This window comes from Podarcis raffonei, chromosome 11 (assembly GCF_027172205.1).
Source record: "Podarcis raffonei isolate rPodRaf1 chromosome 11, rPodRaf1.pri, whole genome shotgun sequence".
In the NCBI taxonomy this organism is placed as follows: Eukaryota; Metazoa; Chordata; class Lepidosauria; order Squamata; family Lacertidae; genus Podarcis; species Podarcis raffonei.
Window position 1 is genome coordinate 3254076 of NC_070612.1, and position 26912 is coordinate 3280987.

Sequence of the window (26912 nt, forward strand, 5' to 3'; positions counted from 1 at the left end):
AACCGAACTGTCTCTGGACTTGATTTATCCCTTATCTCACACGGACCCAGGACCGCTGCAACTCTGCTCTTCGGCCAGGTCAGCTTCCAGCAGAGCGACGCAGGGAGCGTGACTGGACGCCGGGTGTTTTATTACACGCAGAGGTTATGGGAGTTACGTGTTTCCTGACAAGTGTGAGAAGGGAGACGGCTGCCAGCGGTGATTTGCAGTGATCTCCTGCCAGAAGGGAGATGCCGGAGAGCGGAGCCAAGAGCCAGGAGGAACGGCTGCTTCGAGAGTCCGGCGCGCTGGCAAACTTGTGAGTACGCTGAAGCCCCTGGGGGAGGAGGATGGCTGCTGCACAGCAGGGCAATGAGAGCTTCAATATCCCCTTTGAGAGACTGAATGGGGCCAACTGGGAGGCCTGGTCAAGAGGAGCAAGGGGGTGGTTTGTGGCCACAGGGCTCTGGAGTCCAGTCCAGAAGGAGCCGGCCCCACCCATGCATGCTACTGCTATGCTGAATGAGAGAGAGCAGAGAGAGCTCTGCATGCTGAAAGCAAGTGTGGACGCTTTGCTGTTGCCCCACCTGGAGGGCGTTGAAACGGCTCAGGCCGCTTGGCAGGTGCTGAGGAGCCTGTGCGAAAGCTCAGCAGGAGCCAAGGGCCGGGAGGAAGCCGAGGGCCAAGGGAGCAAGCCCTGGGTCGCGTGGCAGGCACTGAAGACGGCATGTCAGGCCGAAGTGGGAGCCAGACCAGAGGGGGCTGTTCCGGGAAGCTGTTTTAATGCTTCGACACGTCTGTGTGATGGTGCTGGAGAGCGGCTGAGAGCTGTGGAAGAGGGCACAGGCTGCACCCCAAGAGGCAGTGGGGGGGCAGGCCAGACAGGCCATTCCAAGAGCTCTGAGAAAGCGAAAGGCTCTGAAAGTTGTTTGTGCTTTGAGACGACGTCCAACAGCGCTGGGAAGCATCCGCTAGAGGCCCAGGCTGCCAAGGACACCGGCCGGCGTGGAATGTCAACAAAGCAGGTTCCCAGGGCCGGTTCCCAGCAGAGACGTGGGAAAGCAGCAGGCCAGGAGAAAAACAAAGACAAGGCGTCTTATCACCTCACAGCTGCGGTGGCGTCTCTGAGAAAAGGCAAGAGCCCTAGCCCGGGAGAGACTGTGGCCATGGCAACAGATGGGAGTGCGAGAAACGCCACGGCATCTTTGGAAAACAGCCAGAGACACTCTTTATCTCTCGTGATCGATTCTGGAGCGTCGCATTGTCTTGTGACCTCTGCTGGGCTTTTGAGGAACTGCAAGACAGTTAAAACTGGACGCTATGTTACTTTAGCTGATGGGTCTCAAAGACCACTGACTGAATCTGGTGATTTGTATTGTTCTTTCATAGATCACTGGGTGCAAGCTTTTGTGGTACCAGAGCTTGCCCACTCTCTTTTAAGTGTGCCAGCCCTTATGGCTGCTGGGTTTGATGTTTTGTTTTCTAACAATGTGTGTTCCTTTTTCAGGGATGGGAAGAAGGTCTACAGTGTCCAGAGAAAAGGCACGCTCTTCCTGGTAGAGATGCCCATTGAAGATGGGGCTGGTGGGAAAATGGGGCTGGTGGAAAATGGGGCTAGTGGAGAGTCCATTGAAGAAGCCCAAGGGCAGTGTGCTAATATCCCACCACACCATGATTGTTTACACTTATGGCATCGGAGGTTTGGACACGCAGGGTGGTCATATGTGAGGAAGGCCGCAGGCAACACCATTGGGTGCAGGTTCAAAGCATGTGACAAATACCTAGATTGTCAAGCCTGTAAGCAGTCAAAGGTCACGACTTGCTCATACCCCAGGTCTGAGAGGAAAACCAGTAAACCCTTTGAACTTGTCCATGCAGATTTGTCGGGCCCCATGCCGACACCTTCGTTAGCTGGATCTAAGTGGGTTTTGCTTCTGGTTGACGATTTTACAAAACATTCGTGGATATTTGCGCTGCAGCAGAAGTCAGAGGCAGCTGCACTGATCAGGGATTGGATCACAGCAGTAGAGCTACGGTTCTCTACCAAAGTACTTTCCTTTCAGTCTGATCGTGGGGGGGAGTTTACAGGTTCTGCGCTGCAATCGTTCTTCAGGCAGAAGGGAATCAGTCATCGACTGACGGCCCCCCACTCTCCGCAACAGAATGGGGTTGCAGAGAGAAAGTTTCGCACGCTACAGGAGTCAGCGAATGCTATGTTGGCAGACTCGGGTCTGCCACAGCGCTTTTGGGCCGAGAGTTATCGGACAGCATGCTTCCTGCAGAATAGAGTGTTCAATTCCAGTGTAGGAGACACACCGTATTTTCTGCTTCATGGGAAAAAGCCCAAAGTACATTTTCTGCGCACCTTTGGGTCTACAGCTTGGGTTCTGATTCCAAAGGCCATGCGCAGAAAAGGTGAGCCAAGATCCAGGAAGATGATCTTTGTGGGCTATGAGCCGGGTTCAAAGGCGTGGCGCTTTGCATACCCTACTGGCAACCAGACCAAGCTGCTTATTAGCGGCAGTGCTGAGTTTTGCGAGCAGAGTGGGTGGAAGCGTCTTCACGGAAATCCAGATGTTCTGGTAGACTCAGATGAGGAAGAGGAAGAGGGTGAGGCTGAACCTGTTGCTGAGGTGCACAGTCCACAGCCACAGAGTCCAGAGCCGGGATCTCCAAGGGAGAGACTCCGTATCTCTCCAAAGGGAGTCCCAGGACCCCTCCACAAGTCTCTGTCAAGTCTGAGCCAAGGAGTGAACCATCCTCGCCAGCAGAACCAGCTGTTCGCCCTAAACGGCGCAGCAGGTCAGAGGGGGATGATTCTGACACAGAGGATAGGAGGGTTGATCCAGGTGAATCAGGCGCAGTTCCAGAGTTCACGCTGAGGAGGTCAGCAAGATCAACCAAAGGGAAACCACCTGAAAGGTATGAAGCCACGAGTGTCTGGGTTGGTGTGGCTAGATGTGAACCTGAATCCTTTGAGGATGTTCAGAAGTTGCCTCGGGAAGAAGCCAGCAAATGGCATGAGGCGATGCAGAAGGAGATGAACTCAATGGAGTCTCTTGGAGTGTTCTCACTCACACAGCTGCCGGCTAACCAGCAAGCTGTTGGCTGCAGATGGGTTTACCGACTTAAACCCACAGAAGCTGGAGAGCCACAGTACAAAGCGAGGTTAGTGGCTCGTGGATTCACACAGAGGAGGGGTGTCCACTTCACAGAGGTCTATTCGCCGACCTCAAGGGCGGAGACTTTGAGAATGCTTTTGGCAATAGCAGCACAGAGAGGTTGGAAGGTGAACCATTTTGATGTTGATGTCGCCTACCTGAACTCAGATCTCCAGGAGGAGTTGTACATGCTTCCTCCTCCAGGGTTTGAAGTCAGTGAGCCAGGCGTCGTGTGGCGATTGCACAAATCCATCTATGGGTTGCGCCAATCTGCCAGGAATTGGAATATGTGCCTACATGAAGCCTTAGAAGAGCTAGGTTTTAAGAGATCTCTTGCAGACAGTTGTCTTTACATTAGAGATTCAGGCTTGCAACAGCAAGTGGCCCAGGTGTTTGTTGATGACATCTTGTTGATGGCAAGGACAAGTGAACAGGTGGAAAAGTTTGCTAAAGAGCTTGGTAAGCGGTTCAAGCTGAAGCAACTTGGAGATGTCAAGTCCTATCTAGGCGTAGAGATCACAAGAGCAAGTGATGGAAGCTTTTTGCTTCGCCAGAAAGGTAAGATTGAGCAGTTGCTTGAGAAGTTCAGAATGTCTGATTGTGCAGGTGCCAGATCACCCATGGAGGCTGGGTACGTGAAGGAGTGTCAGCAAGTAGAACGCGTGGTGTTCGAAAACACTGAACTCTTTCAGTCAGCTCTGGGTAGTCTGTTGTATCTGTCACAGTGGAGCAGACCAGACATAGCGTTTGCTGTCAATCTGCTCAGCAGAGAGGCTTCAAGTCCTAGTGTGCAGGCCTGGAATGGTGTTAAGCGGGTGCTACGTTACCTGCAAGATACCAAAGACTTTTGCCTCAAGATGTCAGCTGAGGGTGATGTTAAGCTGACCGCCTGGGTGGATTCGGATTGGGCTAACCTTGAGGACCGCAAATCAGTGTCAGGCCTAGTGGTAAAGTTTGGGGGCTCAGTGATTGGGTGGAGGTCCCGGAAGCAAAGTCTCATAGCGCTTTCATCTACTGAAGCTGAGTTCAGTGCGCTATCAGAGGTTTGCAGAGAACTGGAGTTCTATGTGTGTTTGGTCGAGGAAATCTGTGGAGAGAATTGTCTGCCCGTTGTGGTGCATGAAGACAACCAACCATGCCTTAAATTAGCTGAGACAGGGCAATTCAAGGCGAGGACCAAACATTTGGACATACGTTTCCAGAATGTATGTCAGAGCGTTCATGAGGGGCTAGTTGCTCTGAAATACTGTCCCTCAACCAAGAACCTCGCTGATGGTTTCACAAAACCATTAACCTTCCAGAAGCACGAGGAGTTCTGTGAGGGTCTGTGTATGGGGAAAGCATTGTTGGCTACTGTCTCCAGACGCAGGACAAGAGGGGGTGTGGAGTTTGGAACTGACAGGGTCAGAACTCCGTGGTGTCCTGTGTCTGGGAAGAGGAGGAGGAGCTTGTCGCAGAGCAGTGACGCACAGCGTCTCTCTGCTTCCAGACTGGCTTTCACTTCTCTCTAAGCAGCAGAAGCTGCGGATGTGCTTTTGGAGCACCGCTGAGAATGTCACCGAGTTCTGATGGAGTGTGACTGTTTTATGGCTTGTAAATAAACGCTTCTAGAGATAAGAACCGAACTGTCTCTGGACTTGATTTATCCCTTATCTCACACGGACCCAGGACCGCTGCAACTCTGCTCTTCGGCCAGGTCAGCTTCCAGCAGAGCGACGCAGGGAGCGTGACTGGACGCCGGGTGTTTTATTACACGCAGACAAAGTTTCTTTTTTAAGATATTCTGTCAATATTTGTTCCTTTGAAATGCGAAAGGAAACAATCGAATCACTATATTACTTTTCTTTTAGCTGTCTGTCAAAAACATTTGTCTCTGGTCAATGAGCTTCAAACGTCAGTCCTGACACTCCGCTCCAGGATCAGGACGGTGGAAAGTTACTTTACTTTAAACTCACTTCTGCAGGTTTAAACAGTCCAAAAAGAAATCCCCCTTCTTCTCCTGCTACCGAATGGGGGTTCCACGATTTTAAATGATGAAAGCCAATCCTTTAAAAGTAATTTTCTAAGCTCTAGTTTACGTTGTCTTTGCTTTATTCTGACTACAAAGAAACGGAAGGCTGACTTCCTGTTTAGACCTTCCCGTTTCAGTACCAAATTGAAATAAATTTTGAGTCCAATTCCTCTCTACTGGCCAGTCCTTATTTAAAGTCCAGTTGTTCAAGATTTAAGTACTCACGGGTGATTCTTTAGATGCCAAATTGTCCCAGGAAAAAGGCAGCGCTCTCCGGCAACGGCTATGCGGCTTCGCTCCACGGAAAAAGCAGTTGACTCACAGCACCGCGCCACTTCCCCCTCTTCGCTTCGGAGCCCGTTAATGGGTTCCTTTGCGGGTTGGGGGGGCGCTAAAGGTGCCCGCCGAGTCCCATGGTCACAGGCTTCATCCGCCTGTGATTTTTTAAAGGGTCCCCGCTTCGCCGTAGCGGAAACGACCCGTTTCGCGCGGAGCTGGTCCCTCCAGTTCAGAGGGAGTCCGCCATTGCCGATGGCGCCACCCCGGAAGTCCGCAGTGGGGCAATTTAAAGGCTGCTCAGCCTCCCTGCCTAGCAGCTGACACATGCATGGGAGCAACAGCTGCTTTTCCACCTGTCCTCCAACCAGCCCCAGAGCTTCAACTCTAGTTGAAGAGACAGTTGTACGGTTAGAGAGCTAGAGAGCAGGAACAGACAGGTGTTTAGAGGCTTTTATGAGGATGCTACCCACTGACTCGATTTTCACTTATGCATATGGGGGCCCGGAATGTAACCCCTGCATAACTGGGGGGCATGGGACGCCTGTATTTAAGGCTTTAAACGTGCCCAGCATCCTAGAAATCACACCCTGGATAGCATAGCCATCCCCAGGGAAAGCCATAGAACGCACCAGATTGCACATTCAGCCACGCTGCCAACTAAATCTGAACCAGAGCAACCCTCACTAGCTTGTTCTGCAAAAACACTAAGCTAGCCAGGCAGTATTAGTGGCAGAATAGCTACTATGGAGGGAAGGGGTGTACACTTGCATGCCCTGCAGAACGAACACTTGCTTTCATCAATTTATTATACGGTATATTGTATTTTTATATAGTGGACACTCAGGTTGCAAACATGATCCGTGCAGGAGGCACATTCACAACCCGCAGCGCCATGTCTGCGCACGCGCAGGTCACGATTCAGTGCTTCTGCGCATTCGCAAAGCGTGATTTAGCACTTCTGCGCATGCACCAAAACCCAGAAGTAACTCGTTCCGGTACTTCTGGGTTCCGCGCGGTGCACAACCCGAAAAACGTGCAACCTGAAGCATCTGTAACCCGAGATATGACTGTACCGCCCTTCATCCTGAGATCACAGGGCAGTTTACAGTATAAAAACACAAAAATACAGAACATAAGGGCACCTGTAGGCATTAGGTGCAGGCAGGAAGACTTGTCGTCGACCCCCATGCAATACAACGCATCGATCACCCCAACAGCAACAGCATGGCAACAAGGCATCTAAATGTGATTTGGGTTATTTTAGCCAGCTGCAGCCCAACCCAGCCTTTCCCTCCCCTGCCCACATCAAGGTCTCCATTCCCAAAGCAACATTTTCAGTTGCGCAGGAACTTACCACCGTGGCTGTGGTGAGCGCTGGGATTTCATCTGTACATGCTACTGAGCTGGGCAGGGAAGGCAGTCTGGACGTGGGGGGCAACGTCTGTGCCTCTGGGCCACTGTCCACGCTGAGGTCAGAGAGCCCAGCCACGTGGTGCCCATTCAGTTCGCTGGCTTTGCTCTGCAACGAGCTGAGGAGAGTGCCGTTGCGAAGGCAGGCTGTGCCGGGGAACGTACTCGCCAGCTTTGCCGCCTGCAAGTCGCCCTCGTCCGAGTCGAGCTTCGGGAAGGAGAGCGACTTGATATTGCTCACCGACGTCACGGGTGAGAGGGACACTTTGGAAGACAGGGACATCTTTTCACAACCCCCCAGCTGCGGTAAAGCGATAAGACCGTTTGGTTTGTGAAGGGGCTTGAGGTCCAAACTGGCCCTTTCCAAAGACGCCAAGACCTCCTGGTCTTGTAATACAGACTCAGGTGCTACTTTGGGCAAGCTATTGTCTAGAAGTTGGGCCATGATTGGCCCCGGAGTACCAACATGGAGCTGCAGAATGTTCTTCAGCTCCTCTTTATCGTCGAGTGTTTTTAATTCCAGTTTGTCAAAGGGGTCTTCCTCGCACTCGAAATCCGCTGGGTTGAAATCAGCCTTCGCATGGGGCGGACTCAGAACTTTCTGCTTTGCGGTGCTGCTGTTGGCAGGGGTAGGAATGAGGATGTAGTTGTGATGCAGGCTAGCAATGATGGGGTTGATGGGAGGTGGAACGGCATTCTCTGGGCAGCCGCTGTCCGGGAAGCCTGCTTGCTTCTGCTCCTCAAAGGTTGCTTTTTTACTTGCTAGCGCCTCCTCGACCCTCTGCTCAGCCTCTTGCTGGGCAGCCTGGATTCGTTTAATGTTCTCAGCCCACTCAATAGTCCTCTTTTCCAAGGAGAAGTCATACTGGGGGGAGAGGAAAACGCAAGACAACAAGGTAAGAAAGAGCTGCAGGAGCTATGCTGGCAAACACATCTTCTCCAAAGCTTACTTTGGAAATCAACCCCTGCCAAATTAGGAATGGAACTACAGAGGAACAATGCCTCCAATTTCAAGAATCTTTTCAGAAGGATGCTGTGAGCAATGATGCCAAAGGCTGCTGAGACACTAAGGAGAATTAGCAATGTCACACTCTCTCAAGAATGTGGGGAGGGGCTACTTTTAATGACATGGCTAAGTGTATAAGCAATTTGGGACCTAGTACCAAACTGAGGATGAGCACTCCAGTTTGTCCCCCCCCAAAATTTAGCCTATGCTAACATGGCAGCTTGGCCAGGGTGGGAGAGAAGAATCACCACAGTTGCCCGTACCTATTACGGGCCGTGAGATGTCAAGATACGTTGCACAGAACCAAGAGCCAACATGAAACACAGAAGACTGAAAGTATACCAGATACAGAGATGCTTCTGCGCCTTCATTATACTGCTTTTGGAGAATGCTGAAAGGGCACCTCTTTACACTTGAGGTTTATGTTCTTAGGACCTACATCATTCCATTTATATACCAAATAAATATCAAAATATCCCATGGGGGTGTACATTAAAAACAAATTTCAAAACATCAATTATATATATATATATATATATATATATATATATATATATATATATATATATATATGGCATACTGACAGACAGCCTAATAATAATGGTTGTACATGGTTTTCAGCTGTTTTTAATGTTGTGCTTTTAATGTTGTAACCTGCCCTGTGGCCTTAGGGTGAAGGGTGGAAAACAAACAAACAAATAGATACTAGGGTGATGACTGCTGTTTCCAGGAACTCTTCTGGTTGTGAGACTTTTATGGGTGAGCTGAGAATTTGTTTCGACCCTGGGTGAGAACCCAGAGGCTGAGAGGACGAGTGTGTCAGAAGGAAAATGAACTGATATTGATTTATATGTGTATTAGTAACTGTATTCATGTAATGTTTTTTATGCAACTGTGTATTTCTGTAATATTTTGTTAAGCTGTTTGTTGTTGCTTCTGTTTGTTCACCGCTTAGATATATTTTTATTATATTAAACAGCACAGAAATTAAATAATCTAATCAAACCGAATATTATATGCCACATACTGGAAGAAAAGCCAAAGCCAAACTAAAATAGAATTAAATATGAGATTATGGGGACAAGTGGGAATGATTAAACTACAGCAATGTTAGGAGAAAAGGAGGAGGGTGATAAAGAAGAGCTAAGTAACTGGAACCTTGTGGTCAAATATATTAAGGAAAAAATAAGAGCTGCTGATATCAGCACAGATTTTCTTCTTTGTGCATTTACATGATAAAGGTGAGGCCCAGATGAAGCAGGACCATTTTGCAGTAGTCTGGTTGCCAGTAAATGCAATGATTTATTGATTATAATCATCATGAATTATACTCAATATTGTATACTTCTCTTTTATGAAATATTAACCGAATATTTAAGTTATTAAATAGGAATAATTCCCTTTTTTAAAAACCTTTTTCTACTCCATGATTTATTTATTTTTAAAACCTAGAGGGTCTTTCAGAGTTGTCAGTTCCAAATGACCTGAAACTGCTGTTTGCTTCTTGAGAGCACGCAAGGATTTATTTTTAAAAACTATACAGAAATAATAAGGCAGACTCCCCCTGTGTTAGTGGATAACATTCACCTGGAACAGGATTAAACCCTTAAATGTATTATCTTAAAGTTTGCAAAGGTTAAGTGAGGCCAATATCAACCAGCTGTGAAGACAAATCCACTTCCGAACCTGAGCAGGAGGTGGGGTTGCGGGCTTCACGCCCACCCCACGTGAGCGGGGGCTGATTTTCAGCCCCCGCGAGAGCAGGGGAATCCCGGCTGCGTCGTTCCCCCCAGCCAGCCAATCGGGTGGCTGGGGGGGCGGGGCCTGCCCTATTTAGGGCCAGCGAGGACGGGGCTCGCCCTCTTTTGCCGGCTAGCCCCCACGTTTTCCCACCCTCCCTCCCTTTAGGTAGGCTTAGGTAAGCAGGTTTCTGACTTTGCTATGGACTTTGGTCTGTCGCCGCAAGGGGCATGGTAGGAATTTTTCCCAATTGGCAATTTGCAGCCTTTTGGTTTTTCGCCTACCTCGTAGCAACTCGTCACAACTCCTCGGCATTGGCGGTTAGGCATTGGTAAGAATGGGTTTAGAGGTTGTGGGGGGGAGGAGGAGCGCCATCACCTCCCCCCAGTGAACGAAGGGTGGTCCGGTAAAGGACTCCGGGGGGCGTGGCCCTGTCCGAAGCCTATGGAGGTGTGGGCCTAAGGCACGCCCCCGAGCGGTGACCCGGGGGAGCTCCTACTTGACGTGCCTCAGCAGGAGACTCCCCCTCTATGGTGTTAACCCTTCCCGTGTCTCCAGCAAATGGGCTGGAGCCGGATAGTCGATAGGACCAATGCCTAAGCCAATGCCTCTCATTCCTGAATTCAATAAAGTTGTGGCCTAATTCGCCCATATAACCTTAAATTCTGGTGTCTGGTGTCTTCATTTATCCTTGGTGGGGGGGCGGGAACTCGCCACGCAAAGCCTTTATCCAGCAACTTTTAGAACACCCCTAAATCAAGAAAGGGAAGAGGTTCTTCTTCCTTATCTTCAATAAGAATTTTCTGCTGTTGGTTAACAAAGGTGGATGTTGCATTGAAGACTTGAGCTTGCTTCAGAAGCTACTTCTCCTTATGTGGCTTTGAGATGGATTAAAGCACGCACAAGGCAGGTGTTGACAAACTACCCAAATCTATTTTAAGGGAACCAGAAGCAGCCGTTCCAGTGCAGTTAACAAAAGAGGGGCCTGGCTTTAGTTGTTCAGAGTGAAACACTTTTAATCTTGCGCAGTAGGTTAATGCAGAATAATCTGTTACCTAAAAGCACAGTCCTGAGTATGCTTATGCAGAAGGAAGCCTCCACAAATTGTTAGACGACTTTCTATTGCAACCCTGTACAAAACAAGCAAGTCTCACCTGGGCTTCCCTTACAAGCTGTGGAGAGTCAGGCAAACAAAAGCCAATGGGCAAGCCAACTTTGGCTGGTGCTCTGAACTTGTCTCCTATCTTGAACGGGACGTCATCGAGGTAACTGAAGGTCCCTAAAGAGAGGGAATGAAACACGTCAGTGACTTTGCATTTGTCAGTCAATACAACCCAATTTCGCCCATCTAGGCCAAATCCCCAGTAACAGCAAGGCTTTAAAAGTCTGAAACCAACAGAAAAGCAAATGAATGTTGGGGTTTATATTCAATTCAAATGTGACATGGTGTCTGGCTCTGCAAAAGCCTTCCAAAAACTGCTTCATCCCAATTTCCCTGAACACTGATAAAAATAACCACACTAGCAGTTTTAGTTAGAAATCGCCTTCTATTTTTATGCTTGAAAGTTCATGTTTTATATAAACATGAACTTATATAATAGTCAGCAGCACCTATATAATAGTCAGCAGCAAATGCCTTCAGTTAAACAGACTCCATAGATGGGAGATGGGCTTAATGCACCTTGAGCTCACACACCTGCTTCCAACAAGCTGCTGGCATCCCAAGTCTATTTTTCATATTGCTGCACTGTCCAATATTATCAGGCAGGGGAGGGACAGTTCATAGTATTATGCAAGTAAGAGGAGCCAACAGGAACCAAAGGGGAGAGCAAGATTCAGGGAATCAGCAGGCCTTATTATGCAGCTTGTGAGGTGCATGCATGTTGGATATAATAAGCTGCTTTGCACCAAGCCAGACCATTGGTCCACCGGGCCCCCATCCTGTCTACTCTCTGAGAGCACCTGCTTCCCAATTCAAAGTCCAGGTCTGAAATAAGAAAAACAAGGAGGGCACTGCTCTGAGCATCTTGGAATCTCCCATACCGGCTGCTATCTAAATGGCCAGTGTAACCTTGCATAAACTCACATGCTGGAGAACCAACACAAGAGTCACCTTCCCCATAGCCATGCAGCCATTCAGTCTCTCCAGTGTGCACTGCTCAGTACTCTTCACTTACAATGTATGCCTTGGTCAGTTATGGAAAACAGAGGAGGCTCAGAAAACAAAGAGAATGCAAAAAAGGGAGAAAGCTAGGTCTCAAAGGCGCAAACTAATAATACTTATTGCTGGAAAAAGAAGAAAAAACCCGCTTCAGAAATGAAATACCTTCTTGGACAAAGGAGCAACATTTGCGTAAAGACTTCCCAAAGCACCTATCTGGCACTATAGGCACTTCACTACAACGAACAATAATAGTTCCTCCTTTCTACTTCTTCTTGGTCAATTACATCACACCCCTTTTATACATAGTGATCACCTTAGTACAGATTCTTTTTATGTGCAAAAGAGGCCACCTGAGACAGTCCTGAACAAATATTGCGCATCTAGGTGACAATGCACAACTGGTGAGGAAGTCCTGAAATAAAAGGCACATGCACCATATTTCTTCTTCCCAGGGTGTTTCCAGTTACAGTCGTCCCCCACCAATGAATTTTCCCTTGGCAGAGCTGATACGGGATGGCAATCACAAGAGTCCTACAGCTCCTAAGTCCAGTTTCTGCACAGATTAGTGGTAGAACATGTGCTTTGCTTGCAGAAGAAGACCCCATGGTCAATCTCAGAAATTTAAAAGGGTCTCAAGTAACTGAACAGATTAAAATCAAGCAGTAAACAAATTGTGGAAGAAGAGTGAATGGGTTTGCGGTTCTAAAATGCTAGCGGATTCGACCACTCAAACCTGGTATTAGACAGACATTAGACAGGGAGGTTAAGAGGTGTGTGTTTTGACTGAAGGGGAAAATATTTATGTCAGCGAATGCTTAGTACGTTGTACAAATAGGACAAAAGAAAGAAGATATCTGTGCTGTTCAGCTTGCAGTCTCTTCTACCTTTTGTATGCAGAGACACAGCTTGAACTCTCCAGAGCTGTGCTCTCTTATGTCATAATTAGCTTCCTTTAGGTGGAAATTTTGTATTGTCAACTTGAAATCACATCGGGGGGAAAGGGCACTGTGCAGCAAGAGCCACAGGATAGAAAACCACAACAAGGGCTATGTGTCTACGCACAACCAAGTGGAGCACGGCATGTTTTTCTCCTCTGTCTTCCAACCTACTGCATTTTCTTCTTCCAGGTTAAGGCTGCCCGTTAAAGGCTAGCCTAATTGCTTATCTGAAGATGGCTTATTTTTAGGTTGATCCCTGACTAGATGGAACCTACTATTGTCATCTCACTAGTCAAAAGGGAATGCCTTCTGTTAGGTTGTGGGTGAACATAGCAGACGACACAGCGATTTCTCCAGAGCAGCTCTTTACTTGTAAGCTGGACAGAACTGAACAGCAAACAGCTCAGCCGGCCTGCTTTTACAGGCAGCCGGCTGTCAATATTGTAGCAACAACAACCCAGGGTTTCCCGCCTAAAATAACTGACGTGGACCTGAGTGAAAACTATCTACAGTATCCCCCTGCTGGCCCAGGGTGAGAACTTCAATACATAACACCTTCCATTCAATACTACTATTTTGGGACCAGAGATCCTCACCACATCTCAGGTTACAGATCCCAACTCTGTTATAAGTAGGGGTGACCCAGGAAAGGGCCTTGTTTGCTGTGGTGCCAAACCTCTGGAACTCACCGCCTGTGAAGCTGCATTGTCACCATCAGTTATCATTACAGTGCCCTGTTAAACTTTACTTTTCAAGATGCTTCATTCTGACTGATGGCTTTACTTAGCTTTACACTGCTTTTCTGTTTAATGCTGTATAAATCTATTTGTTGGCACAGTTTCATTTTCAACTTTGTGTACACCACTTTAGGGCACCGTGTACCTGAAAAGTTGTGTGTAAATGCTTAAAAACAACAATGAAGCCAGCTCTTCCATGAATACCTTCACAATATTTCTTATCCAACTGCTTAGGTAAAGGTAAAGGGACCCCTGACCATTAGGTCCAGTCGCTAACAACTCTGGGGTTGCGGCGCTCATCTCGCTTTATTGGCCAAGGGAGCCGGCATACAGCTTCCAGGTCATGTGGCCAGCATGACTAAGCCGCTTCTGGCGAACTAGAGCAGAGCATGGAAACGCTGTTTACCTTCCCCGCCGGAGCGGTACCTATTTATCTACTTGCACTTCGTGCTTTCAAACTGCTAGGTTGGCAGGAGCAGGGACCGAGCAACGGGAGCTCAACCCGTCACGGGGATTTGAACCGCCAACCTTCTGATCAGCAAGTCCTAGGCTCTGTGGTTTAACCCACAGTGCCACCCGTGTCCCTATCCAATTGCTTAGGAACACCCTAACCTATGTTTAGAAAGACAGTCTCCCCTTGCCACACCTGAAACAAAAGACACACATTTCACTTACCATGAAAGTCGGACCTTGACTTCGGAGCAGCCATTTAGAATCTGAAAGACATTTTGAAACAGCATTAGTGACCTTGCATCATCACACCTCCAACACATACTCTCCATCCAGTGGAGTCATCCCATAAATATTAGTGCAGCTTTTTTTAATGTGACAGGTAACACAACCTTCTTTATCAACAGAGTTCCCTGTGTTCTACACACCTGAGATCCGGCACAAAAATTTAGATCCTACTTATCATAGTTTTTGTTTTTTAAAAAAATGTGCAGAAGGGTTATGAGAATCAGAAACAAAACTGAGGAGAGGGCCTTATGTGGGCGGGGAGCGGGGAATGTGCCTCCTTTGGCCACTAAGTTTTGTGAAACAACTTGCCACTGTGACTGCTCAGATTGCTATTACTCCATTCCTTACTACAGTCCTCTCCAAACTCTGCATCAAAAATATTGCGATCCCAATTATGCTATTTGTGCATGCATGTTAGCACAACTCTTAGTATGCCATCAGGAAATCCACAGCTTCTCCAGCAGAAATGACTGCAAGAAACCATGAAGTGTCAGTTTATCAAGACCCCCCCATCTATACCCAACAGCCCTTTCCCCTGCACAGCCTCTATGCCATAAACTGTCAAATGTCAGTATCAATTATCAGCAAAGCAAGGGTCTGTCTGTTGCCCCTTCAACAATCTAACGTCCAAGGGTATACAAACGTACTAGTTCCACAACACAGCTTACACCAGGCAGACAGGAGGAAACTTCAAGCCTAAAGGCTTCGCTTTCAGTATGATCAAAATCTGCAAGTCTGGATGCTGCTGATCTAATCTTACAGATGTGCTGGGTATTCCAAAAGTGTTTCCACACATGCACATCTGTGTAACTCAAGGCCTGGCCTCACCTGGAGGAGATCCTGTTGCAACAAAACTGCTTCTATTCTTTACCAGCAACAGAAAACCTGAGGTGGTGGCACTTTCACTTAAAGGCAATCCAAGGTACCGTATTCTGAAGAGTATTTTTTGACATGGACACGGCAACACACACGCCCTAATTACTTGAGGCATAAATAAATCAAAGGATGAGTTAAGTCCCTGACATTACTGGGGCATGACACAGGCTAGAACTGAACAGGGATTATGAAAAAGGAGTCTCTCCCTCAAAAAAATGAAGGTTTGGGGGATATTGAACAAAGCAAAACCACTTGGCTTCAGCCAAGAGAAAAACGTGAAGTCATGTGAAATTATCACTGTATTGAAATCTGTGTCAGAACAATGACACAGCATTCCTTTGGGCATTTTGTTTTCTGTGTATTATCGCAAAGAAGAATATACTCTTTAGTTTTTATCCTGCGGTATCCCGAGTGACAAAAATGTAAACTCAAAAGACATTCACTTTTATGCAAAGAAATTTTAATGCTGTAAGCTGCCCTCTGATCTTTGGATGAAGGGTGGTATATAAATTTAATAAATATAAATTAAAATAAATCCACAGTGGACATGAAGATTTAAAAACCCGATAAATCCCGTGACAGATTGAAACTGCAGAGTTTTGAGAAATTAAAAGACAAAGTGCGAGATTGGCTTCATTATTATCAAATAAGAGAGGCCTACAATTTGGACAAAAAAATTGGCTTCCAGGTGGAGAAATCAAAATTGGAAATAGAACTGTTAGAACCAAAAACTAAGATTTTGTCAAAGATGTATAACTTGCTGTTGAAATGGAATACGCAGGATGAAACGGTTAAATCAGCAATGATTAAATGGGCGCAGGATATAGGTCATAACATTATGTTTGCTGACTGGGAGCAGTTGTGGACCACCGGCATGAAGTTCACGGCATGCATTGTCTTAAAGGAGAATATTATGAAAATGATTTACAGGTGGTACATGACCCCAGTTAAGCTTGCAAAAATTTATCACCTGCCTGACAACAAGTGTTGGAAATGTAAAGAAGCTGAGGGAACATTCTTTCACCTTTGGTGGACATGCCCAAGGGTTAAGGCTTACTGGGAAATGATATATAATGAACTGAAGAAGGTATTTAAACTTACCTTTCCTAAGAAACCAGAGGCCTTTCTTTTGGGCATAGGTGGCCAATGGGTGCCAAAGAAAGATAGAACATTTTTTATGTATGCAACAACAGCAGCAAGAATACTTTTAGCTAAGTACTGGAAGACACAAGATCTACCCACCGTGGAGGAATGGCAGATGCAAGTGATCGACTACATGGAGATGGCTGAAATGACTGGCAGAATCCGTGATCAGGGAGAAGACTTGATTCAACAGGATTGGAAAAAGTTTAAAGACTATTTACAAAAATATTGTAAAATTCTTGAGTGTTAATATGATGTGGGAAGTGAAGGTAACAGGGTTTGCGTGACTCGGTCAAATGTGAATGAAAAGAAGAATGTTAAAAAGGATAGGGGGCTATGAACAGAACATTATTATGTCATAGTATATAAGATGAGGTATGGATTAAAATAATGAAAAATTGGGACATAATAACTAGAAGAATATAAAATTAAGTATGGTTAAAATAAGGTTTTGAATTTGCTGAATTTGATTGGAATAAAGAGGAACACAAAAAAGGGGGATGTGAGGAGGTCAAGACAGAGGGGCATGGAACTTCATAAACTTAAGAAAGTGGGTTTCTTTTTTTCTTTTTTCTTATTTTTCTTTTTCTTTTTGCTATATATCTTTGTTTTTCTGTTGTATGTGTTTTCTATATGAGCTTTATGTATGGAAACGATATATGTTGAAATGATGAATCTTTTGTTTTGTAAAATCTTAATAAATATTTATTCAAAAAAAAAAAAACCCGATAAATCCCAAACATATCTACACACAGTACTCTCTCTGGTATAAAGGACTCAACAGATTCAAGTTTGAAACAGAGGTATGTCCACACCTATTCTTATACAGTGATTCAACAGGAGACTCCTCTGAAATTGGGCAGTTCTGAATGAATCAGGACAGGGTGGGGAGCAAGTTTCCCCATTTTCCCCAAACTGCACTGCTTATAAACTGGATCCAATTTAGCATGGACTTGGACTATAGAATACCTTTCATTGATTGTCATTCAAGTGAGAGCAAAAACTGCAAAAAAATTAGCAGGGGCAATTAGAGTAAGATCTATTATTTGATTATTGATGTAAACCTCCAAAATGTATTTTGTATACATATTCTGTACTATTTCAGTACATATTTTTTTTAATTTTACTGCTATGGCTAGTAGCTGATGCGAATAAAGATTCTTCTGATCTGATCTTTCATTGACTGTACCTGTTATTCCACACTATTGTCACAACTGCTGTACTTCATAGACCACTGACCTGAAGGTTGAGGGGGAGAAATGTTTCTTAAAAGCAGCTTGGAAGAGACACACTGATATATCTGTTGTGACAAGTGGTGCAACTATCCATGTATATAAAAATGGAGTGCTTGCAAATCTTTCTATCTCTGTCACATGGAACATAATGCTGTTGGAGAGAAGCAACTTTTGTGAAGCATTTCCTAATGATGCAAAATCCCTCACCATTACTCTTAGGACCCTGATTCAAAACAGTATTTTTTGACAGCCAGCATGGTCTAGAAAGAACAGCAGCCTTCCTCAATCTGCAGCTCTCCAGATCAGGGGTCAGCAACCTCAGACCTTGTGGGGGACCAGACTATATTTTGGAAAAAAATATGAATGGATTCCTATGCCCCACAAATAACCCAGAGATGCATTTTAAATAAAAGCACACATTCTACTCATGTAAAAACACGCTGATTCCTGGACTGTCTGCAAGCCGGATTGAGAAGGCGATTGGGCCACATCTGGCCCCCGGGCCTTAGGTTGCCTACCCCTGCTCCAGACGTTTTAGACTACAATGTGACTTCAGCATGCCTGAAGTAGATTTGTTAGGACTTAAAAGCAGGTCAAGCCCTGATTTAAAAGCCCTTCCTCTGCCATGAGCTCATTGCGTGACCATGGGAAAGCCCAGTTCTGTACATGGGAGTAAACTGGCTTCATCTCATAAAGATAAACCTAATGAAAATGAACCATATAATTTTAATGAATAGATCGGGGTGGCCAACCTGGTGGTACTTCTACTGAAGACTTGGGTCAACAAAGATAAATCAAAAGTAGCTTTATTGTATGAAAAAGAGCATATTTAAACCTAATAAGGAGAAGGCCCGGGGTCCTTGGAGAGAAGCCTTTTCTCACTTGTCACTATCCTTCTGTAACTCTTCTCCCAGTTGCATTCTTCTAGCATAGCTCCAATACAGTGTTACCTCGGGTTAAGAACTTAATTCATTCTAGAGGTCCGTTCTTAACCTGAAAATGTTCTCAACCTGAGGTACCACTTTAGCTAATGGGGCCTCCCACTGCCGCCGCACCGCCAGAGCAAGATTTCTGTTCTCATCCTGAAGCAAAGTTCTTAACCCGAGATACTATTTCTGGGTTAGCGGAGTCTGTAACCCGAAGCATCTGTAACCCGGGGTACCAGTGTACTTGGTTTCCTGGTCAAAGTGGACCTAAATGGCTGAAAGAGATCTTTGGGAGAAATACGGCAGATAGAGTGTGGCTTTTAACCTGTAATGTGTCTGCAACTTCTCTTTCCCCCTCCCCGCTTTGTATGCTGGAAGCAAATTCAGGGAGAGGAATCCTGCAGTTGTTGAAGTTCTCATTTTGCCCTTAAGTACCACCTCTATATCTCTCCCTGTTCACATGCAGGCCCAAATAGGTTTGCCTCATATTTCTCTCGCACATTAAATAGAGCATTTAATTTTCAGCTTCTCTGTTATACGTTTAACCTGTAATTGGATTTTGTTCAGGGAACATTAAGTCATACATTTTTATTGTCTTCATGCAACTATGCAATTCCATACTAATTACCATCTTTCACCTTCAGCCTCAATGAGGTGTATATAATAAGCCAGTCTTTATCTTTCCTACTATAGCAGCTTTTGCAAATCAGTAAGAATTAAGCAGACAACACACATCATCACAAGCTAATGCACGGTTCCCTTAAATTAACCAGCCTTCTTTCCCTCAGTATTTCAATGGAAACACAAATCAGGTGCAAACAATTTACAAAATGGAGCTGAGTAGGGCTAGGATCCTGGATATCACACTATCGATAGTGGGCCTAGGCACATTTCATCCACCAATAAGCAACAGTAACCCACCCAGAGGGAGATATCAGGAGACACAAATGCTATGGGAGATCTGTGGCTTTCATGCCCAAATTGTAAGCTTCGTAGAGGCATGACAGCTGGGTAACTCATGTTGTAAAAATAAATAAATGCAGGAGCAGATAAACATTGGGTCTCAACACATAGGGCTCTTTTATTATTGCTATACAAAGTAATTTGCATAAGCTTTTTTTCAAAAGGGCCCAACAAAAGATGTGGGCATCATGCGGAAGGTCATTTTGACAGCCAAAATGATGCCAATGAGTGCATGCCAATACTTTCCCCGTTTTTGCATGCCACCTCCTTCCCATCCCCGTCCACTGAACATTTCCAATCTGACTGAATTGCCCAGTGTGCCATAGCCAAGGCTGCTCACTTCATAAAATAAATCCCATGCTTCATGGCCACGTGCAGACAACTGGAGTTCTTGGAGAACCAAAGGGTGTGCTGTTCCAGCCACTCTTAAGTTTGCTCCACAGGAAATTTGTGACCAGAATAAGAAAAAACACTGCGGCACAGCTGCCTCTCACATAGTAGGCAAGCCCCCAAAGTTCTCAGTAGTGATATAATAACAGTATTTCCCTTAAGGCTGAGTAACCAAGCACGACATTTGGCTAAGTGGATTTCTACTCCTAAATAAATGAAGGGTGCAAGGCAAACAATTTGGCATCAGGTTACCTAAATGACTTCGGCCCCTATATTGTCAGATGGGGCACTGCTGAGAATACCACGCCTCAGGGGTGCACTATAAGCTGGGATTTTATTGTTGCAGCTCCAGGCCTCTGGAATCAGTTACCAGCCAAAATTAGACCAGCACCTAGCATCTTGATGTTTAGGCAGCTACTGAAGACATTTTGGTTTAAGAAGCCCTTCCCAGAAATGTGACCCAGTCATTTAATGAAACAGTAATTCTATAACTGTAACAATGGTTTTTTTTTTGTTTTAAAAATATTTATTATTTGTAGTTTAATTTATTGTGCACTGTTTCAATAGCTTTGGCTGTGAAGCAGTTTATAAATCTGTTAAATAAAAAATAGCTCTCCTGTTGGACAAATATGATATATCCACAGGTTACTGGAATGGTCAATACAGGGACGTCCCAAGAGATTGTGATCTACTCACAGAATAAAAAACTGGCAGTGATCTACCCCCCGGGGGGGGTTCAGGTGGAAGTTGTTGACCTTTTTTGGGGTTCTGGTCAAAGTTTGTCAGCTTTACTTAGGTTAGGGAGGTATATTGACCTTTTTGAGGTAGTTCAGGTCAAAGTTGTTGCTGTCTACTAGTGACTGCAAGCATACCCAATCAAGATCAACTAAAATGTGGAACAGAAAATTTAGGATGAGAAGTGGCCACGCAAGAACAGCAAAGGGTTGGGGTTTTTTTAAAGGCAGCTGGAATAAAGGCATAATGAACCCTTCCGCAGTCTTCTTGTGTTGCCCTTGTAACAAAAAGTTACATTAAAAGGTACTTCACACTTAAGACTATTCCAAGATAGTAAAGGTAAAGGGACCCCTGACCATTAGGTCCAGTCATGGACGACTCTGGGGTTGCGGCGCTCATCTCACTTCATTAGCCGAGGGAGCCGGCGTTCAGCTTCCGGGTCATGTGGCCAGCAGGACTAAGCCGCTTCTGGCGAACCAGAGCAGTGCACGGAAACACCATTTACCTTCCCACTGGAGCAGTACCTATTTATCTACTTGCACTCTGACATGCTTTCGAACTGCTAGATTGGCAGGAGCAGGGATCGAGCAACGGGAGCTCACTCCATTGCAGGGATTCGAACTGCCGACCTTCTGATCGACAAGTCCTAGGCTCTGTGGTTTAACCCACTGCGCCACCCGCGTCCAAGATAGTCTGCAATAATATCCGTCTTCTCATTCATCCAAAGATTTTCCAGATCATTAAAAGGTAGTTTTGCCCATTCATACAAATTACTCATAGGATGGTGTTGAACAGACAGGATGTTCGCATATCAATGCACTGCCTTCTCTCTGTACACAAAGAACACTTGTGCCTTTCTCTCTCTCCCCCCCCCCCCGAAAACCCCCCCACTGTTGAGGACAAGGGTCAGAAGACCATGCAGCCTTCATCCAGGCTAATTTTCTGGCAGCTGAAGCAAGTCCAATTTTTAGCACAGCACAGCTACAGGGTAGAACAGTCTTCTACCATAATAAGTAACTGCTGTCTGTCATTGGGTTCAGTAACTCATTCTCAAAGTATGTGCAAGATTATTACCTTGAGAAAACACACACACACAACCACACACGGGCTACACCCGAAGGGTCATGACCTAAATGCCACAAAACAATAATCCATGTAGGAAAGAATCAAGCTCAGCTGGCAACATAAGCTGAAACTGATCCCACAACCAATGTTGAAAACTCAAATATATAAGCTAGGCACCCTATGGCTCCTTGAACCAAGGTTGCAGTCGCCAAAATGGAATGTCTAGTTGGCATTTTGATGGACTGACTAGTGATGTGAGGTGAGAATATTCTCTGCTAGAAAATTCTCCGGAGAATGTTCTCCACAAACTGTAAATTCTAATGTAAGAACCAGTTTTACAACCCACATTTAAAAAATCTAGTAAATAATAAGTCAAGCTGTGATACTGCCAGTGTAAGTAATGAGTAATGATTTTTTTTTGATCCAGTTACATTACTGAGCATTGTCTCATTCACTAGTGGCAGTTCTGAAATGTGAACTACAGAAAACATATTTCTTTTTTTAGTTTAAAAAATGCTATTCATTTAATTTGATGAACATTTGGATTTATATGTATTTCAACTATATGTAACAGCCTTTTTTCTATTTTGGTGTGATTTTATTCTAAACAATTCTATACCCTTGGACATACAGTGTGATTTTTTTTTACAGAAAGTCGCTTTAATGCTTTATACACTTAAATTACCTAGGCCTATACAATTATGTGTAGCAGCATGTGAGGTGGCCTTGATTTAAACAGTTGATGTTTCTATACTTTTATTTAATGCCAGTAACTGGTTTTTGCAGTGCCATTCAATGGTAAAAGGTGCCATTTACCAGAAATTGACATACTGAAATATATGATCATATAATGATCATATATTTAATGTTAATGGCTTCTTTTTTATATGTATGCATATAGTTTTGTTTATCAAGCTGTGTTTTAGTCACCAAAACAGTTATTAAGTGTTAGAGCTATTAGAAGCACAAGATAGCCTATTACTGAATTTACTTGTATCAAACCTTCGCAGCATTGCCCCTTTGAATAAAAGTATCTGTACAGTTTTTTGTTGCCATCTGAACAAGTTTACCCATGAATAAACATGTATATTAACTAATTATATCATTTTCAATGCATTAAAATGGTATCATTTTCAATGCATTAAAATGAATATTCTCCTATTTTAAATGAAAATCTCTAATATTCTCATTAATATTCTCCAAAAGATTATTCTTGAGAATTTAACATCACTAGGACTGACTGTGATCAATTATCAGTTAAACATCTGGGGTCATTCCACATCAAATCAATGCAAAAAACAAGGGTTTTGTCACCCACCGTCTCGGATTTTGATGAAACTTGGTGTACACCCTTCCCTTATGGTTGAAAGAAACCCCCTTTAATTTCCCCCCTCTATCTCAAACCGTTTTAATTTTATAGCACTTCAAAGTTTTGTGAAATCTGTGTTTCTGTTCCTCTTGAGATCCTTGGCCTGGTGTGCATTTTATATTTTTTCTCTATAACCAATGATCAGATCTCTTTGAAATTTTACACAGCGCTCAATAACATGATGAGGATTTCAGGAAAAAATACACCAGCACTCAAAAGATTATATAAATGCCTAATTAAATGTATAAATGTAGTTTTTTGGTGGAAAAATGAGGTTTAGAAAACCTAAATTTTCAGTGTGAGGGCACGATGGAATCAAAAGTTTCTGATGGTGAAAATTATTGCAAAGACATGCTCTTTCTCAAGAAAGAATAAAATTTATGGGTCTCTTATGTGACGCGGGAAGAGGCCCACGGAGGCTGTTTAACCGGCCCACGAGCTGCCCCTGACCCAAGCCGCCCGCTTGGCGAATCCCCGCGCGCTGCACTAAACTAGCACGGCGCGGCGCAGCACAGGGACTCTCTTCCGCGGCTCCAGAAATCGCTTCTGCACATGCCCAGATGCTGAAAATTGCTTCTGCGCAGGTGCAATTTTGGGCGTCTGGGCATGCACAAAAGCAATTTCCAGCACTGCAGACATGCGCAAAAGCAATTTCCAGCACTGCGGACATGCGCAGACCCGATTTCTGGCGCCACACTGCACTGGTCTGGCCCACGGAGGATCTCCGCGGGAGTGATCCGGTCCATGCCTGGTAAGCCTTGCCGACCCCTGGCCTAAGATGAAAATGATTCCACAAACTGTTCTCAATAGTGGCACTGGGTACTTCAACGGGACCTGCAACAAGCAAAGAATCAAGGCCCCTCCGAAGTCATCCTCAATACGTGTAGCTAGTTGGTCTTGGTGGGTTTTGCTGGGTCTTCAGAGATCCCTCCCCCACACAGGGAGTCAGTAACCTCCAGACTATCCAAGATCACTGGCCTGCTACTAGAGAAGATAATGCAAGCTGCAAAATGAACCTTTTTGCGGCCCACACTGCCACATAGCAGGCACTATTATGTGTACTTACCAGTGTTCGGCTGACTTCAGAGCGAGACTTGTGCCATTTAATAATCATTTAATCAATGTGTTTTTTTCTGTACCAGGTCAAGGATTTAACATCAACATGAAGACATTTTTACATCTCTGCTTCTAATGTCCTGTTGTATGTCTATGCAACTTAATACTGCCCACTGGACAACTGGAAAGGCCTTAGCTGCCAGGGTATCATGGAGATTTACACCTCCATCTCTCAACACATTTGAATTAAGTGAGCTGTACTGAACACCAATAGACCTGACTTTCAGGTAAACAATGTTAAGATTGAAAATGTTCAGAGCCCTTTTAATTCTTGAAGCTCCTCAACGTCTTTAAAAGTATCATCCCACAGAAGAACACTGAGAGCATTTTCCCTATCTGAAAACCTCAGTCGAAATGTTTCTTTTAAAAGCTGTCACAAGACAGCACACATGTTAACATCTGAAGTTAAAGAACACTCATGATTCAGATTACTTTTTGCTTGCTATTTATTATGCCAGCCTTAGGATGGAAGCCAAAATACTCGGCATTCCCCTAACTTTCTACAGAAGATCAAATTGCAACAGCATTGCAAACAGTGTACATTGCTTAGTTTGCAAGAATCTTATGTTTGCATAAAATTGAGTGATGTTCAACTCTGTCATACTCAGAGCAGACCCAGTGAAATCGACGGACTTGTCTACTCTAGGTGTGACTTAGCTGGAATCACCAAGTGTGTTTCATCCCCCTTTAGCTGCATGGCTAACTTCTATAAATGTAAAGTGAGAAGTTATTCAGGCCATGAATTAATTCTTGCTGCACACATTATCATCAAGTCTAAGTGCTACCTTAGTTTTAAGAGAAGATTCATTTCTCCAACTTTACTCAGGGCTTGAAATTAGGAGGGAGCCAGGCACATTTTGCGCCAAAAGATTCTCCATTTGTGAACACTTCAAAAAGTCTGGGTGCCATTTTTGGAACCTAGCTGAGACTCAAGGATTACTGAAATGTATGAGATTTGAAGCCTCAAAGTATATGTTAAGGATCGACAATATGTTAAGGGGTTTAACAATAAAGAGTAGAGTGTTTTGAAAACTGAAGTATGTTACCAATGTGACACTTTTGTGTCAATGCAAAAGTGAATTGCATATTAACTCATGCTTATCAAAATAATAAATAAAAAGTGTTGCGGACCCCCACAGTGGAGACTAGATATCCTGTTTTGGTACCCACAACCCAGGTCCCAGAAGCCATTTAGCTCCTACCTTTTCTATTCCAGTTTCTAACACTGACTTTACCATGCTCCAAATAACCACAGTTTGGAAAGCTAGTGTGTTCTAGTGTTTACAGTGTTGGCCTAGGATTCAGAGCACAAGGTTGAAAACACTATTCAGCCTTGCAGCTCACTGTGGGACCTTAAGCAAGTCACTTTTTGCCTAATCTACCTCAGAGTTGTTGGGAGGATAAAATGGAGAGAGCAAGTACCATGTAAGTCAGCATAAGGTCCTCTGGTAAGAGATGGAATATAACAGCAATAATCTATCAATTAAATATACTGTAGATATATAGCCTGTTAAGATTGTATGTTAATTGTGCCAAACAAAGTCTCATTCATCATCACCTCTGCTAATTTTTTAAAAGGTTATGTCTGGAGGACTGGCAAGGAACCCATGAGTAGACAACACGCCAAATGAAGTAACTGTGACTCAGTAAAAGGAAGTTGCACTGCACACTAATTAACGGTGTCATCACCTACAGAGTTCCCCACCTCAGGCAAACTCAAAAATTGAAATAAAAGAACAAAGCCTATTATAGCCAATCAGAACACAGCATTCCTCACCTGAATTCTCTTGTCTTTTAATTTTAAATCTTGCTCTTCTTTGAGGGAGCTCAGAATAGCACACATGCCCCCCCCCCAAGGTTATGCTCACAACAACTGTGTGTGGTAGGTATGGCTGAGAGTGTATGACTTGCTCAGGTCCTCTCGATGAGCTCAGGGCCAGAACAAGTATTTGAAACTGGGTTTCCCCAGTTCTAATGGGACGCGGGTGGCGCTGTGGGTAAAACCTCAGCGCCTAGGACTTGCCGATCGCATGGTTGGCGGTTCGAATCCCCGCAGCGGGGTGCGTTCCAGCCGTTCGGTCCCAGCGCCTGCCAACCTAGCAGTTCGAAAGCACCTCCGGGTGCAAGTAGATAAATAGGGGCCGCTTACCAGCGGGAAGGTAAACGGCGTTCCATGTGCTGCACTGGCTCGCCAGAGCAGCTTCGTCACGCTGGCCACGTGACCCGGAAGTGTCTGCGGACAGCGCTGGCTCCCAGCCTATAGAGTGAGATGAGCGCACAACCCTAGAGTCTGGCAAGACTGGCCCGTACGGGCAGGGGTACCTTTACCTTTACCTTCCCCAGTTCTAGCCCAACACTTTAACCACTACACTGTTTCACTGATAATGGACATTGATTAGAAAAGTTATTTACTTCCGCTGGGATCCATGTCCCTCACAGTATGTGTGTGTTTTGAGTTGACTGGAATCCACCCCAGGCCAGAAAAAGGCCTTTCTGTGCTGCCCTTCCCAGTTAGAATACCTAGTAAACACAACTGACTAAACTACCTACAGAGAACAGTGAAAGCATTATTCTATTCCAAAGACAAGACGGAAGGCTTTCGGGATGAAAGCCTGCAACAGTGTATTGAGAAGGGTGGTGACCTATGTTCCCAATTCTGAAGCGAGTGGAAAATAGTAGTATTAGTTACAGCACAATCCCATGCATGTTTTACACGGAGACCTCATGTTAAACTGGGCTTATTCCCACGCACGTAATAAAACTGCGCTGCTAGGCTCTACTCAAGATATAAGGGGATCATTGGAGGATCAAAGTTGGGGAATATCACATACAAAACAAAGTCTCCTATTCTTCAAACCTTTCATAAAGGTTTCCAATAAATAATGTGACCCAAGAGATTTTTCACATGGGAAGCTATTCCACATGGGATGT

General features: G+C 44.9%; 1 protein-coding gene across 2 annotated transcripts in view; it reads right to left on the reverse strand.

Moving 5' to 3' along the window:
- The window catches only part of UBAP1 (ubiquitin associated protein 1), a 37568-nt gene that overhangs the window by 7992 nt on the left and 2664 nt on the right, over positions 1–26912 (reverse strand). For both annotated transcript variants that reach the window (XM_053408987.1, XM_053408986.1), the window contains exons 2-4: positions 14101–14141; positions 10741–10865; positions 6785–7705 (exon numbers count right to left, since the gene is read on the reverse strand). In XM_053408987.1, the coding sequence (XP_053264962.1) occupies positions 6785–7705; positions 10741–10865; positions 14101–14134 (1080 nt within the window). In that variant the 5' untranslated portion in view covers positions 14135–14141. The remainder of the gene's footprint in view (positions 1–6784; positions 7706–10740; positions 10866–14100; positions 14142–26912) is intronic.